Source organism: Gorilla gorilla, chromosome 15 (assembly GCF_029281585.2).
Source record: "Gorilla gorilla gorilla isolate KB3781 chromosome 15, NHGRI_mGorGor1-v2.1_pri, whole genome shotgun sequence".
Classification (NCBI taxonomy): Eukaryota; Metazoa; Chordata; class Mammalia; order Primates; family Hominidae; genus Gorilla; species Gorilla gorilla.
In genome coordinates, this window is record NC_073239.2 from 74,951,480 (window position 1) to 74,969,255 (window position 17,776).

General features: G+C 37.6%; 1 protein-coding gene across 1 annotated transcript in view; it reads right to left on the reverse strand.

Annotated features, from left to right (window-relative positions):
• Window positions 1-2,001: 2,001 nt before the first annotated feature.
• ARMH4 (armadillo like helical domain containing 4) overlaps window positions 2,002-17,776 on the reverse strand; it is a 146,950-nt gene continuing 131,175 nt past the window's right edge. Inside the window, exons 6-8 of the mRNA XM_055361904.2 lie at window positions 10,996-11,027; window positions 3,563-3,697; window positions 2,002-3,319 (exon numbers count right to left, since the gene is read on the reverse strand). Coding sequence (XP_055217879.1) covers window positions 3,251-3,319; window positions 3,563-3,697; window positions 10,996-11,027 — 236 coding nt within the window. The 3' untranslated portion in view covers window positions 2,002-3,250. The remainder of the gene's footprint in view (window positions 3,320-3,562; window positions 3,698-10,995; window positions 11,028-17,776) is intronic.

Below are 17,776 nucleotides of genomic sequence, written 5' to 3' on the forward strand. Positions count from 1 at the left end.
GGAATCTTCATACTGTTTTCCACAGTGGCTATCCATTTTATATTCCCACCCACAGTATACAAGGATTCCAATTTCTCCACATCCTCAGAAACAATTGTTATATTTTGTTTTATTGAATAATAGCCATCCCAATAGGTGTGAGGTGGTATCTCATTGTGACTTTAAATGACCTTGTCTCTATCATAAGGAAGTGGTTCTCTAGATAGATCCCTCCTAGCTGTGTTCCCAAGCTTGCTGGGGCATGAATACCCCAAGCTCCTTCCCTGGAGATTCTAACTCATCAGGTCTGGGGCAAGACCTTGAGATCTGTATGTTTCACAAGTGTCCCAGGTGATTTTTATGAGCCTGCAAATTCTGGAAACACTGCCTCTCCCTCTGAGAAGAAGACCTAGTTCCTGCCCCTGCAATGGGATGCTGGCAGTTCTGGCTGGGTAAACTCAGTCCATTGAGGATGGTGTTCACAACTGAAGCTGCAGGAATCAGCCCTCCTTTCCAGACAGCTTTATTTGTTTCACTGTTAAATGTTTTAAGCCTAATTGTTTGAATAAAAAGTTGACTTTCTATTTTAATTGTGCAAATATAAGCATACTTATCACTTATTTTGGGTAAACCTACAAGTGCCTGATTTACTACTTCTCAACTGGACCACTGTATAACCACTGGCCAGCACTTGCATCTCGTAGCAGCATCCCTAATCCCAGGTTTTGTTTAAAATATGACAACCTTTTCTGATCCTCTTAATAATCTAAGCCAACCACTGAAAATCATTATTCCACAGCCACCAGCAGCAAGGAAAATGGCCAAAATAAACATGTCATTTGTACCATCCACCAACCTTCCACTCAATCCAGATGTTTAAATGGGTTTGTACAGAAATGTACTCTAAGTATACTCTTTTCCTTTAAGAAATCATATGTCCCAAAAGGGACCACAGAGATACTGTGTTAAGCCAAAATTCACATATAGGTCATCCTCACGGACCTCTGAGAAATGAAAATATGGGTCTGTTATTTGCAAATTTATTACACTACAGTTTGAAGATTCAACCTATTAGCCATGGTTTAGTTAAGACTATAGATTGAGTAGCCCAAGGCAATAATGGCCATTAGTATCACCCATGTGCTACTCAGTTAAGTGGCCTATTATGTATTCTCAACAAATAGTTTGTCAAGAATACAAAGACAGTAACGCCACACCATGCTCACTTACTCCCAACCTTAGAAACACTTACAGCAAAGGGCTGCTCTTAGAAAAGGAAAACATCCCTTATGCAACATCAGAATGTCTCTACTCGTGAAATTACAAATCACTTCTGAGTGTCATGGTTCTGAATTCTATTTTTAAAATCTGACCTTGAGCTAATTTGCCAATTGCTAACTTCTATTTGACTGTACAGAGCTTTTCACTTCTCTTGATCAGTTTCACACATTTGCTTACATCTCTTGGCAAAAGGAGTTAAAATTATTTGATGAAAATGTTCTTGTGAGCCAGACATTATTCAAAAACGGATTCTAGGAAGGTTTCTCTATTAGTTCCATAGAGGTGATACTCAAATGTATGACTGTAAAGGAAATAACTGAGATGGGGAAGGAAAGAACTTGTGTGTGAGTAAGAGAGAAATTAGAAAGGCATCATTCATTTAACAAAGATGGAAATTCACATCAAACGTTCCTTGACCAGGCAGCTATTTCCTTAGAACCTTTGTTTTAAAGAAGGACCCTGAAATGTCACTGCTTCCACCAAAGTCTATGAAAAGGTTACTGAACTGAAGATAAGGGTGCATGGCTGGGTCCAAGTGGGTTCTCATGCTGATTCTCTCTGGGTACAACTTTGGAAAATCATTTCACTTCTCTGCTTCAGTTCCATCTTCAGTCAAATGGGAGAATAAAAACATATGTCCTACCTCACATAGTAGCTATGAGGAATAGCTGTGCAACTTTTCTTGAACATAGTAGACAACTTCTAATAAACACCAACAAGTACTCCACAGTGACAGCACTATTAATAAATAACTTTTATTCTTCCATGGCAATGAGCCAAGCCTTTACCCCAAAACTCAACTACAAATCCTCAATCCCTAGATTCAAATAGCGCATTGGAATATCCTATTTTGTATAGGGCAGGGAATTACATTCCAAGGGAGATGAGAAATGATTGAACATACTTCAATATCCTCATAGCGGGGTGCCCTGAGAGAGGCTGGTTTCCCATGAGCTCTGTTGTTCACCAGGACTCTGGCCACTGGGCAGACAAACGATAGAATGTCTGTTTTTCTAATAAAGCCATATAAGGACCAATGGTAGCTCACTTTTTCCATGGTGAAGTCCACAGATGTGGAAATACAACACTCTGCATTAGTCACATTAGTAGCCACGTAAGCATAGAACCAAATGGCAGACAGAAATGCTCTGAGAGCTTACCTACCCTCATCTCATTCTTGAATTCTTCTTCATTTTTTCTCGGCAAAATCAAATAGTACACAAAAAGAATATCTCTTAGTCATAAACATGTATGACTCTGTTGGACTCAATCACACTATTTAAGACAGCAAACATACATTAAGACTAAGAGTCAGTTTAATGTATTATTTCTAGTGCATTTTTTTCCTCGCCAAGAGTAAGAATAAAATGGAAGGTGAGAATAATAAAACTAGGAGACTGGAGCACATAATCCAAAATACATACAAATCTACATATAATCCTAATATGCTGAGAGAGCTTCTTAATGAAAATGATTTCATTCTGAGTTACTGCTAGTTTGATGCAAATGCAGTATGTACCATGGCCCACAAGCCTATGGTTTCAAGTAGGTAGAGTATATCTTGAGAAGTTATTCCTTGTTAAGATTTATATCTCAAAGTCAAGCATGCCTTGGTGGCAACAATCATTATTCTCAATGCAGGTAATTCAAACCAAGGAAAAGACACTGTGGAAAACTACAAAATATTTACTCTGCCTAATGTAGCAACTCCTACTGAAAAACATATATGCTGGATATTTATGAGTTGTAGCCCACGGTTGTGGAAAATTCACTACAGAATAAAACCAAATACTGCATGATACGTTTAGTATACAACATGCCGTTTCTGCTCAGTACAAGAAAAATCTACTACCCAGCACCCAGCAGACACTAGAACTAACGGCCTGATAGCAGCAATGTGGCAGGTTGTTCTTTTTTTTTTTTTTTCTGCTCCAAAATAAAAATTAGAATAGTAGCATCGTTGAATATCCCAATTAAAACCCAGTCCAATTCAAAATTCATCTTCAGAGCTGTCGGCTAAGAGCATTACTCGATCTTGCATGCTGTTGAATTCTCTCTGCTAGAGAAAGAAAACAGAAAAGCATTAAACTCTTTCTGCCACAGAGCAAAGCTGAGAAACAGGCCCACTTTAAAAGACACGCTAACAAACGAAGTCAAGGCAGGAGCTACAGCAGCTAATCCAGACCACTGGGCATGTCAATACCGCCCAAGCATCATTAAACCCCATGTGCTTTATTAAGTAAATTAGATAAGCAAAGAATGGTCTGAAACTGATTAGGTTTTGCTGTTGTTGGTTCCATACCTTTCTTTTATGCCTTTTGAAGCCATTTCTCCTTCGGCGATTCATAACCTTAACGCTGTAGAGGGCTCCCAAGATGAACAAGGCTCCAGCTATCCCAACCCCTACAGGCACCAGCATCCCAGACATGTAACCAGCCTGCATAGAAAAGGAAACACACATTAGGATGCTAAACAGAGCGCGCCGCCCTGGGTTTCTCACTTCTGCTGGATGGCAGCAGGTTTTTAGACACTTTGAATTCTCCTGTCTGCTTTGTTATAAGATAAAAATAAGCCTAAAATACAGTAACTTTTTAGGGAGAAGGCAACAGAGAGAGAGACAGGCCTATTTTGGGGATATTTCAAATACATAGAAGTATTGAAATAAATCAGCCAGACCTAGTGGCACCTCCAGCCACTAGCTTATGCACATTTGTCAACCTCAGGTTCTGATGACAGAAATATAATTCGTATTAAAGATGGATGAAGTAAGCCTCTGAGAATGCCAGGACTACTAAAATGCTATAAATTGGAAATATCAGCCAGAGTCAAGCTTAAAGGAGGTCAAAGTGTCCTCTGGAATAGTGTGTTTGCTGGGGGGTAAAAGGAGGGCCTTGACAGTGGTGGTCCTCTCTTCTCCCTCTCTGTCTGTCTTGGCTGCATTACAGTAAGAAAAGAAAGACGAAAATGCTTGTGAGTAAAAGGGGAGGGCTTCTGAAAACAAGGAAAAAAAAGGCCTGCAAAGGCAAGAGGAGGAATGTTAGATGTTGGAGCAAAGGCAGAAAAGACAAGGACAAGGGGCGAGTGTGCACACAAAATGGATGGACTGATTTCTGTGAATGGAATCACCTTCCCAACAGACAAGACAAAGTTGGAGGTTGGGAGGGAATTCTGAACGTCCCAGCCCCAAAGAAAGGAAGTGGCAGAGAAGTACACAAAGATCACTGCCAACAACACGATACCTCCAAAAGATCCTGGAAGTGTCAAATTCATCGATGTCTCCAGTGTCTCCAAGGTGTCACTATGGATACTTTTATCCTCAGAGAGCAGGATGATCCCTGGACTTGAGTAAGTACCTCAGGACCTACCTGAGCTCAGGGCAAAGCCACTGTACTCTAGAGTGATCCCTACACCTTGGCCAATAAGACTCCTATGGGCTAACAGGGTATGTACTAACCTATAGCCCTTTCATGGGGGAACACAGGTAACGGTTTGCCTCCCAAGAAGCCCTTCCTAGAAGTCTACCCATGCAAAATACATAAACAATTTAAATTGTTCATAAGTCTATTCATTTATATGACTATTTTTAAAATTTTTAATACAGCATAAACTGTTTTAGTATTTTTCAAAGTGAGCCAAAAATGGAGCAGGACAGAGGATAAAAGTTTTCCTGAAAGTGCTGAAGTATGCAGGCTGTGATGTTTTCCCAACATTTCTAGCAGGACATCCAAAGAATACATCAGACTTCATGAAACAGCAGCACTTTCCTCTTGTGCTCAGCCAGCTCCCTCACTGTTTCTGCCTCCCAGAGTCTTAACTTAGGGCAAAATATGGAAATTTTTCCATTAATTTGAGAACAATAGCACTGTTCCTCAGCATACTAAGTATTTTTCCCCAAGAAACAAAGCCTAGACATTTTTCAATAAATTAATATGCCTTCTTCTCACTCATAGGTGGGAATTGAACAATGAGAACACTTGGACACAGGAAGGGGAACATCACACACCGGGCCCTGTCGTGGGGTGAGGGGAGGGGGGAGGGATAGCATTAGGAGATACACCTAATGTAAATGACGAGTTAACGGGTGCAGCACACCAACATGGCACATGTATACATATGTAACAAACCTGCACGTTGTGCACATGTACCCTAGAACTTAAAGTATAATAAAAATTAATTAATTAATTAATTAATTAATATGCTTTGTAGAAGCCCAAACTTTTTCTAAAGTTCTTCCAAATCTACTTAAGGCTTATAAAAACTCTGTAATTTTCCATGTGGGAAAATACTGAACAACATCAAAGTGTTGGTGCTCACACAAGAACTGTGAATTATTTTTATTACCATTCCCAGTGTATGGAAACACACACATGTTGAAATATGATAAACTTTAAGCCCATATGATTAGGCTTCTCATGTACAGTAACACTTGAACTTTTGGAAGGTCAACTTGATCAGCCTCTGTGCATGTCTCCTCGTACTCTGTAACTTAATCCCACACCAACAACATCGGTATTCTCAAATATGTCACCATTTCCGCATTTCTTATTGACACACTTTAGCCTTTTACTTATGGAGCTTTATTTTTTCAAATTTATATATATATTTGTAAATTGACATATAAAACTGTACGTACTCATCATGTACAACATGATGTTTTAAAGTATACTTTCATTGTGGAATGGTTACATTTAGCTAGAGCTCTAAATTCTGTAGATTTCACAAAAATTCAGTTACATCTCTCTTTTTTGTCTCCTCTATTTTGTTTTTCTTTTTTGGTGGCATCTGCCTTGCTTTGAAATTACAAGTAAATTACAAGATGGGAGCAAAGCAACGTACCATCTTAAGATATAATTTAACTATTCTTCTTTCAAAACTGACTAAGGGAAAATAAGCTCCTCTGTTAGAATTGCTCATGACTTGATTTCTTCAGCAATGAAAATAAATAAGACAACATGCACACAGTTTTAAGTTATAAATTCTGCCTAGTACTTTTTCTCTGTCCAAATTATTGCATATACACGTGCCCCAAGATGTGACACCTTGAGAAAGACACAATTGCACCAATGTATTATTCCAACCAGGAATGCATAACCTGAATCTAATCATGAGAAAACATCCAACAAACTTAAAGTATATTCTGTTTTTTAAAAAGACTGTGTTCTTTAAAAATGTTAATGTCATAAAAGATAAAAGATGGCTATAAAAATGTTCCAGATTAAAGGAAATTAAAGAAACATGACAACTAAATGTGTTACATAATCCTAAAGTGGATTCTGTGAGAGAGGAGAAAAAATGCTCTTATGAAGGATATTTTGGGTTTGTTGAAAAAACTGAAATATGAATGCCAGATTCCATAAAAGTATTATATCGATATTGAATATACTCCAGCTAATAACTGCACAGAGATCTGCTTAAAGTATATATTCATTCTTAGGAAATATACACTGAAATATATAAGGGTAAACAGGCCACAACACATGCAACTTATCCTCAAATGGTTCAGGAAAAAAGAGGAGAATGTGACAGCAAATGATAAAGTACATGGGGTAAAATGCAAACAACAGGAGCATCCAGGTAAAGGTGTAGGAATGTTCTTTGCACCATTCTTACTCTTGTATCTCGTCTGTAAATTTTAAATTATTTCCAAATAAAGTTTTAAATTTTAAAGTAAATTATAAGTCAAATATTGCTAAATATACTTGTTTTTGTTTGGTTTTGAAGTTTTGTTTGTTTGAAGTCAACAAGAAAGGTATCCTTCCTTCTTAGGATAACATATTTGTTCAGAATATCTGTCATCAAGAAAGCCATAGGAAACCAAATGATATGCTGTACTGCCTAAAGTCTGCAGAATTGACACAGCATCCTTACGATTTCTGTGCAATGGTTGTTCTCAAACTCCAGCACGGATCAGGAACACCTGCAAGACTTGCTAAAATGCAGATTGTTGGGCCCCATTCCCAGAGTTCCTGGGAGGTAGGTCTATGGTGGAGTCTGAGAATTTGCACATCCAACAAGCTCCAGGTGATGCTGATGCTGCTAGTCCAGACCATACATTGAGAATCGCTGCTATGAAGTATAGTCTGGGCCATTCATTTTCTGGATGGTTTCCTAAAGCTAGAAGAAATAGATTGGTTTTATTGATATAACAACAGGCCTGGTCTTTATTACACAATTAAAATTGTTATGCATCTTCAGTTTTGAAAATCAATTTAGATGCTGAGAAGATATACTAATGGGTAGCCAAGTTAAAACTCGCCTAACAAGGATCACCAACTTGGATTAGCCAAGAAGACAGTTAATGATGGAATTAATACAGGAAGTATCCTTCAATATCCATTCTTTTCTTCTTCTACAGCAAAAGAGCTTCCAATTTGGGACCGGGCACAAAATAAAGATGACTTCGGCCGGGCGCGGTGGCTCACGCCTGTAATCCCAGCACTTTGGGAGGCCGAGGCGGGTGGATCACGAGGTCAGGAGATCGAGACCATCCTGGCTAACACGGTGAAACCCCGTCTCTACTAAAAATACTAAAAATTAGCCGGGCGTGGTGGCGGGCGCCTGTAGTCCCAGCTACTCGGGAGGCTGAGGCAGGAGAATGGCGTGAACCCAGGAGGCGGAGCTTGCAGTGAGCCGAGATCGCGCCACTGCACTCCAGCCTGGGCGACAGAGCGAGACTCCGTCTCAAAAAAAATAAAATAAAATAAAATAAAAAAATAAATAAATAAATAAAATAAAGATGACTTCTTGCCTGCTGGGAAGCTGGGTACAACCATGTGGTAAGTTTCACCAAGAAGATGATATGTCAGTGGCATAAGAAAATTTCAAGATACGTTCTATAAAAGGGGAGCAGAGCCTTCATTCTTCCCCTTTAAGAATGACAGTGCTTTTATCCTCCCTTTTAAAAAGAAAGGGGTGTCATTAGCCTCCCCCTTTTTCCTCCTTCCTCTGGCTAGAATATGCACATAGCTAAGTCAGAAGTGCCATCCAGGATCATGAGGTGACCTTGGGAATGAAGGTCACAAATGGTGGAGCATCAAATAGAAGAAGCTTGGGCCCCTCTCACTGTGTAACTCCCCACTAACCTGTGACTATCTCCAGACTTAAAAACAAGAGACAATAGGGGCCGGGCACAGTAGCTCACGCCTGTAATCCCAGCACTTTGGGAGACCAAGGCAAGCAGGTCAGATAAGGCCAAGAGTTCAAGACCACCCTGGCCAACATGGTAAAACCTCATCTCTACTAAAAATACAAAAATTAATTGGGCATAGTGGTGCATGTCTGTAATCCCAGCTACTCAGGAGGCTGAGGCATGAGAATCGCTTGAACCCAGGAGGCGGAGGTTGCAGTAAGCCAAGATCATGCCACTGCACTCCAGCCTGGGTGACAGAGCAAGACTCTGCAAAAAAAAAAAAAAAAGAGAGAGAGAGAGATAACAAACTTCTATCTCGGCTAAGCCATTGTCATTGGGGGTGGGGGCGGATTGTCTGTCATTCACAGCTGATCTTAATCTTAATATAGAAAGACTAAACTACAACAACAAGAGGAATAACTCAGAACTTTTGAAAACACCACCCTTTCTAGAATCCAGCTAACCAACAGAGACTCAGTACTGGAACAATTAAATGAAGCTAACCTGACAGAGTGTCCTGGCTTGCCTGAAGAGCCAGGTTGGGCATGTACTTTAGTTTTTAGTTCTAAGGGATTCTGTGACTTTCATCAAAGAGACAAAGAGTTTTGTACTCAGATAGTTTCTGAAGATAATGACTAACAAGACTTTAATAGATGATGGATGGATGGATGGATGGATGGATGGATGGATGGATGGATGGATAGACAAACAGAGAGTGAGGAAGATATATGTATATATATATATATGTGTGTAAGATCTATGTACATGTATCTTCTCAAACTCCAGCATGTATCGGGATCACCTGTAAGACTTGTTAAACGAAGATATATGTACATATGTGTGTATATACATATAAAATATACATATCAAATTAGCATGTAACTGTTCAAGCATGGAAGAAGGCAGGGAATATGGGGAAGATTTAAAGAGTCCCTCCAAGAGTCAAAAGATGAAGAGATAGGCAGATATGACAGTCACTATTGGAATCCAAAATTTTCTTCTTACCATTTTTTTAATTAAAATATGCTGAAAAAAATACTATGGAAGAAAGTGATGAGAAAGCTGGAAAAACTTCAAAATAAGCCAGAAAACTAGCGGTCACATACAAAATTATTTCTCTTGATAAAAAGGAGCAAGAAAAAGGTACCAAGATTTTGAGACAAGATAAGAATAAAGGGTTCATAGGAATAAAAAAATATAGCCTTTCTCTAAAGCTGTACAGATTTTTTTAGGGAATGGTAAAGCTATATATACACGCAGATAAGAAATTTAACAATATCAAATTTCAAAACTGTTTACATGCCAAAATTTATTTTCTTAAGCCTTTTTTTTTTTTTGGTCCCTTTCTTAAATAACTCAGGATACTTTCTATGGAAACAATGATATATGAATTCCTAGGTTAACATAACAAATCCTGTTTAATTTTCATTGCATCATATTTTTCCCTGAAAAATAACAGGAAACACTACCAACGTAAATATATCCAGTTCTAAACTTTTGAGCTTTTCTTCCCCCCAAGTTTTTCTCAGTCCATCTGATCCCAGCCCACCTCTCTTCACAATTGGACCCATTACAAATACCAAAATGGCCTCCATTGACCTCAACAGGCTTAAAATTTTTCAATGTCACTTTTAATTTATATGAACACAAAATAGTCTCATTCTCAAAAACTATCTGTGGTAAATTTTACTGAGAGCAGAAATAGTAAGGAGAATTAATACAATTATATAAATTTATTTGCAATTGAATGTCATATTCTTTAATATTAAGCTGTAGCAAAATAATATTAATAATTCAAATATGAGGGAAATTGACTGCAGGTAATAAAAAAGATATGGAATGCCATCAACAGAAATATATTGAGACTGGTGAATTGAAGGCAACTCAATATCTGACCACTGAAAAGATTTCCATTTAGCTGAAATCCCAGTGAAATCTGAGCTGGGCTGTAATAATGGGATCTGACACTGGCTACAACAAGGAATTCAGGACTCCATCAATATCTTTATGAGTAATTCAGTTTAAAATTACCAAGTATCCAAAAGTGAAAACTTGGAGAGGACTGAAAATCAAAAGAAAATGAACAATATCAACCTGGAAGTTAACATTGTCAATCACTATGTAGATGGCAGAATTAATGCAAAAAAAGAAAATCTTTATCTATAGTTGGCCATTCCAGACAGGTCAGCTAATCAATACCTAGTAAGTGGCAGCACTGTGATAAACTACACACCTAGAGAGTCTCATATTAGAAAAAAAAAAAAAAAGCCAGATGGAATGAGATGACAATCCTGAAATTCCCAAAAAGAAACTTCACCTTGATATGTCAACGATATTATTCTGTGGAGCATATCAAACAAGGTAAATTCTTATACTTTTATAAGAGTGAATGGTGCTCCAAAGAATAAGGTGTCTCCTGTGTTCCAAAAGAAGGGATTTAAAGGGAAGGGCTTCTTTTTTGCAGGGTACTGCAAGTGGCCCTGAATCTTTAGATAGATTACCAGAATCAGAATAATAAACCAAAGCTCTACTACTCTGAAGATCTTTTGCTTAATAAAGCTATATGCCCCTAAAAATAATCCAATGGAAGAAAATACTTTTCTTACCTTGTCTTTTAATTTTTCCATCCAGCTTCTCACTAGGAAAAAATAAGATAATAAAATGTAAATAACCATCTTTTATTCATAATTCATGGTATTCAATTAATCTGACAAATTAAAGAGTTTTTTGTATTAAACACAGTAAAAGGATTAACAATATAACATAATGACGATAATGGCCTTATTTTTATTTCTACTTATTTAGAAATGCAATGGAGAGCACAAACATCCCTCATATCATTATTACATAAATGGAGAATATTTTTGTTTGCTAAATGTTTTTTCAATTATTATTGAATGATTAGTGGGGAGGTGTGGGCAAAGCGAAAATCACCTTTAAAATATCAAGTTCATTTATTCTCTGACACTTTTTCTTTGGCTTTATTTCTCATCTTTCTCAGTTTGTAAGCTCAGTGGGAATGCTGCACTTGAATCAATATCAGAGGGCAGAGATTATGGGAGGAAGGGAAAATAAGCAAGCCCAGGTTGCCCAGAACTGGCTCCAAAGAGAAGCATTTGCAATCATATTTGAAGAAGCAAGGATTGGTTGAAAGGCAAGAACAAGGAGTATTTCAGAAAGACATATAACTTGTGAACTGTACCATTCTATAGCAATACAACCACTATGAAAAATAAAAGCAATGACCAAGTAATATTCACAAAGCCAACTGAAAAAGGCTGATCAACTATGAAATTTTATGTAGACCATAGTTACAGCCATTTGGGAATACATAAATAAGCCAAGAGTAGAAAAAAGCATCAATTTCATTTTTGAAATATGTGTTAGAATGGCCACGTTAAGGTTGGTTTGAGTTTGTTGGTGGTTTTTTACCCTTAATTACCTTTCAAAGTCATAATAATGTTTCAACATTGAATGAAGATTTACTTTTAAAAGCATCAGACAGGAGGAAAAAAAGACAAATATATTCTCATTTTACCTTCATTATCAAACAAAAGAAATAAGTGTAAAAAAAACTTTTAAGATTTCCTGAAATTTTCTCTGCTTTTCAGAAGCTTCAACAGATAGGAAGGAAGGAAACAGAGTGGAAAACTTTTATTATGAAGAGTCAGATAGTTAATATCTCAGGTTTTGCAGAGCGTATAGTCTCTGTCACAACTACTCAACTCTGATGTTGTATAACACAAAAGTGGCCGCAGACAATACATAAATAAATGGGTTCAGCTATGTTCCAATAAACTTTATTTATGGATATTAAAATTTGAATTTCATGTAATCTTCAAATGTCATAAATATTTTTCTTTTGATTTTTTTCAACCCTATTAAAATGTAAAAAGCATTCTTTGCTCAGGAGCCATATAAAAGCATGCAGCAGGCTACATATGGGCCATGGACTACAGTTTGCTGGCCCCTGGCATAGATACACTTTAACCAAGAAGTCGGTGCCTCCATTTACAATCTGACTCTAGTAATAATATATCTGAAAATACTGATGATGGCTAGCATGCACACAGCTCCACCCTTTACAAAGCATGCCACATGCATTGCATCACTTGAACAGCAAACCAATGACAAACATGAAAGTCAGGTCAGATTATGCTCAGGGAAAAGATGAGGAAACTGGGGCTCAAGGGAAGCTAAGAGACTTGCTCATGGTTAACCAGAGAGTAAGGTGTCACTGGGGCAGAGCACGGTGGCTCACATCTGTAACCCCAGCACTTGGAAAGGCAGAGGCAGGTGAAGTTCAAGACCAGCCTGGCCAACATGGTGAAACCCCGTCTCTACTAAAAATACAAAAAAAATTAGCAAGGTGTGGTGGCAGACACCTGTAATCGCAGCTCAGGAGACTGAGGTAGGAGAATCACTTGAACCCAGAAGGCAGAGGTTGCAGTGAGCCAAGGGCACACCACTGCACTCCAGCCTGGGCAATAGAGCAAGACTCCATCTCAAAAAAAAAAGAAAGAAAGAAAGAAAGAAAGAAAGAAAGAGAGAGAGAGAGAGAGAGAGAGAGAGAGAGAGAGAGAGAGAGAGAGAGAAAGAAAGAAAGAAAGAAAGAAAGAAAGAAAGAAAGAAAGAAAGAAAGAAAGAAAGAAAGAGAGAAAGAAAGAAAGAAAGTCATTGGAACTCAAACCTGATTTTAAAACCCAGGAGTAAGACTTTCGAACTACCAATTTCTTTTGGTGATACTACCACTGTTCTGCTCCTTCAAGTTGAAAATGTGAAGCTACCTTTGGCCCTTCTACCTCCCTCAGGTCCTGGCTTTAATCTCTCATGCAGAGCCCTTGTCAAGACCTCTCTCTTGTCCTTCCCTCCTAGCTCCCTCTGTCTCAAAGGGAGTCAGACAAAGACAGTGGTGATCAATCAGGATAAGAGCAGGGTCATGGGGAGGTCAGAAGAAGAAAGTCTAGGAACCTCAAGAATAAGGCCAGGGGTTAGTGATTCTAGGAGTGGTTCCATGGAGAAGTAAGATCCACCACTGATTCACTGAGTGAATCTGGAGAAACTCTGGACCCACAGCTTCCTTATATAGAGAGATGGCAATATCTGTCTTGCAAGATTGTTGTGAAGATTAGAAATAACAAATGCAAAGTGTTTAGTACAGAAATCCAGGGCAGGAGGGGAAGAAAGGTAAGTAAAATATGAGAATTTTGTAAATACGTCTCACTTAAGCCCATGACACATATTTAAATAGAAGCAAGATAATGTTTCCAATTTGTTCATTCAACAAATATTTATTATGTACATTGTGTTTGATCAGGCATTATGCTCTAAAGTGGGTCAGCAGAAGTTATAAGACCTAATTCCAGTGAGAAAGGGGTTAGGCCACCAAGTCTATAAGAAGTGGATGACAAGCAGCAATGTAGGGACTAAAGAGTGAAGAACAGAGGAGGAAAGCCAGTTGCTAGAGTGCAAGGCAGAACCTACCAACCTTTGAAGCAAGATGCTTGCAATCAGGGACTCAGCTGGGTATTATACAATAAATAGGGCAAATCAAAAGAGAGGTGGAGGCAGGAATGTTAATATGAGCACCTAGTGGAGGAGGCAAGATGGTGCAGGATAGGGATAGCCTGGAGAAGAGGAAAAGGAGGCAAAGACCAACCCAGGGTCCAAGGCACTGACAGGCTTGTGTACTGTAGGAAACTCATCGCCAAGAGAAGCATTTTAACTTAGGCCTTATCAAGCCAGGCTTCACTGGTAAACTGTCCACATCTTAGGTTCTTAGAGTAAATTTCACAGAGTCCTACTTTGGATGATTATCTAATGAAGAAATTCTCCACTGAAGGCAAGAAGGCACATCAGTGCAAGATGTTTACATGTGCACAGATATCTGAAGGAGCATGTTCCATTGATCTAGTTCAGTAATTCATAACACAGAGTGGGAAAGCCAGGCAAAATATTCTTGGCTGGAGAGAGAGGATAGTGAGTAAGTATTCTGGTGGGCATAGGTCTAAAAAGTTTGAGGAAACACTATTCTTAGACTGTGAGCTTGATGACATTTCCCCATCTAAGAACATGAGACCCCGGAGCGCCATGCCTTGTGCTTCTCAGGTATCCGCCAGGGTCCTCTGCATAGTATTGAACACTCAGGTGCTTAATAAGTATTTTTCCTTCTTTCAGAAAATATTTATTTAAGTGAGTTCACAATCTTTGAGTAAGCATGATTCTCATTCATGAGGATCCTGTAAACAGTTTTCGGTAAAACATTCAAGTCGCAATAAATATAAATTTTATGCAATGAACATTTTAAAACTTAAGGAGTAGAAAATGATAAGAGAATGCAATGCAAGAAGAAAGAAAATTATAAAGAAATATTTTTAGTTAAAAAAAAAAAAAAGATGATGGCCAGACACACTGGCACATGCTTGTAATCCCAGCACTTCGGGAGGCCAAGGCAGGCAGATTGCTTGAGACCAGTCTAGGTAACATAGCGAGATTCCTGTCTCTACAAAAAATAAAATAAAATTTAAAGATGATTATTTATAAACAGGAAAACTGACAACTGCAATTTTTAAAAAATAGACAAACATCACAGTAATTAAAGAAGTATGAATGGATACAGCTTTTCAAAGATAAAGAGGTGGAGGGGAGATTTGCAATCCATATCAAAAGCTTTATTAAGGTTAAAATGTTTTATACAAAGCTCCAGTTATAGAAGACATGTATCTTAAAGGATTAACCATGAATGTGCACAAAAATTTTGTTTAAATCATGTTCACAAAATATTTATAATAAAAAGGAGCATGCAAACAATATTAATATCCAACAAAACAGGATTGGTTTAAACACTCAAGGGAAAACAAAACCTTAGGTTATGTCTACAGAGTATTATATGAAAATAAAATTATTTTTAAAATACTTAATGGCAAGATGTTGTTCAACTTATACATTGCAAAGGAAAAAAACAGTGTAGTATAATGTAAGCCTGAGTTTGTAGATAAAAAATATTACGTGTAAAATTTGAACAATGCACATCAAAATGTTAACTGAATTAATCAATTCAGTTGATTGATTAATTGGGTAGTAGAATTATCGGTGATTTTTCTTTTATTCTCTGTATTTTTAGGATTTAGCAAATCACAATTTCTCACTACTTTTAAATTAAGAAAAAAAACACATTTTACAACAAAACCCCCAAAATTCCATAAACCTTTGCAAACTAAAGTTGACAGTAGATTGCTGATAGTGAACACAAGAAGTTAGAGCCTTTCCACTTGGCTCACAGCTCAGCCCACAGCTACAGATTCACTCTAATCCCACTGTTTTGTTATCTTTCTTGAAATTTTATTTAATGCAAATCCAAGAGCACAGTGCTATAATAAGGCCTCTGGTCTCCTTCTAGTAGAGAGAAAGGTACACAGAAAAGAAAGTAGGCATGAATAAAGGTCATATATAACAAGCCCACAGCTAATATTATACTCAATGGTGAAAAGCTGAGGGCCTTTCCTCTAAGATCAGGAACAAGACAAGGATGCTCACTCTTGCCACTTATATTCAACTTAGCAGTGGAAGTCCTGGCCAGAACAATTAGGTAGGAGAACAAATAAAAGCCATCCAAATTATAAAGGAAGAACTTTGGCTGGGCACAGTGGCTCACACCTGTAATCCCAGCACTTCAGGAGGCTGAGGCGGGTGGCTCACTTGAGCCCAGGAGTTCAAGACCAGCCTGGGCAACATAGCAAAACCTTCTCTCTACAAAAAAATACAAAAATTAGCTGGGTGTAGTGGCACACCTGTAGTCTCAGCTACTCGGGAGGCTGAGGTGAGAGGATTGCTTGAGCCCAGGAGGCTGAGGCTGCGGTGAGCTGTGTTCATGCCACTGCACTCCACCCTTGGCAACAGACCAACACCCTGTCTCAAAATAATAAGAGGAAGAATTTAAATTGTTGCTGTTTGCAGATAACATAATCTTATTTGTATAAAAATATAAACTAAAAACTCCACCAAAAAAATGGTTAGAAGTTATAAACAAATTCAGTAAATTTGCAGGATACAAAATCAACATGCACAAATCAAGCATTTCTATATCCTACCAACGAATTATCTAAAACACAAATCAAGAAAACAATTCCATTCACAATAGCTACAAAAAAATACTCAGGCATAAATTTAATCAAGGAGGTGAAAGACTTCTTCACTAAAATCTATAAAACGTTGATGAAAGAGATTGAAGAAGACACAAATAAATGTAAAGATACCCCATGTTCACAGACTAGATTAATATTATTTAAATGTCCATATAATCTAAAACCATCTACATATTCAATGCAATCTCTACCAAAATCCCAATGACATTTTTCACAGAAATAGAGAAAAACGATCTTAAAATTTGTATGGAACCACAAAAGACCACAAAATAACCAAAGCAATATTGAACAACAACAACAAAAACAAAAAAAAAAACAAAGCTGGAGGCATCAAAGTACCTAACTTCAAAATATATTACATAACCAAAGCAGCATGGCATTGGCATAAAAACAGATACATAGACCAATGGAACAGACTCGAGAGCCCATAAATAAATTCATGCATTTACCATCAACTGATTTTCAACTAAGGTGCTAAGAACACACAATGGGGAAAGGACAGTCTCTTTAATAAATTGTTTTGTGAAAACTGGATATCCACACGCAAAAGAATAAACTTAGAGCCTCATCTCACACCATATACAAAAATCAACTCAAAATGAATTAAAACAAATATAAGATGGGAAATTATAAATCTACTAGAAGATAATCAAGGGGAAAAGCTTTATGACATTGGACATGGCAATGATTTTTTGGCTATCACTCCAAAAGCACAGGAAACAAAAACAAAAATAGACAACCGGGATTTTATCAAACTAAAAAGCTTCCACACAGCCAAGGAAACAACCAACAGAGTGAAAAGACAAGCTATAGAATGGGAGAAAATATTTGCAAACTATATATCTGATAATGGGTTAATACCCAAAATATATAATGAACTCATACAACTGAATAGCAAGAAAACAAATATGGGGGAAGGACTGAATAAACATTTCTCAAAAAAAGACATACTAATGGTCAAAAAGTACACGAAAAATGTTCAACACCACTAATTAATTTGCTTATCAGTGAAAAGCAAATTAAATGTACAATGAGATATGAATTCACACCTATTAGAAAGGCTATTATCAAAAAGACAAAAGATAACAAGGTTTGGCAAGGATGTAAAGAAAAGGAAATCCCTGTACACTGCTGGTGGCAATGTAAGTTGGTACAGCCATTATGGAAAACAGTATGGAGGTTCCTCAAAAAATTAAAATAGAACTATCATGTGACCCTGCAATCCCACTACTGGGTACATATT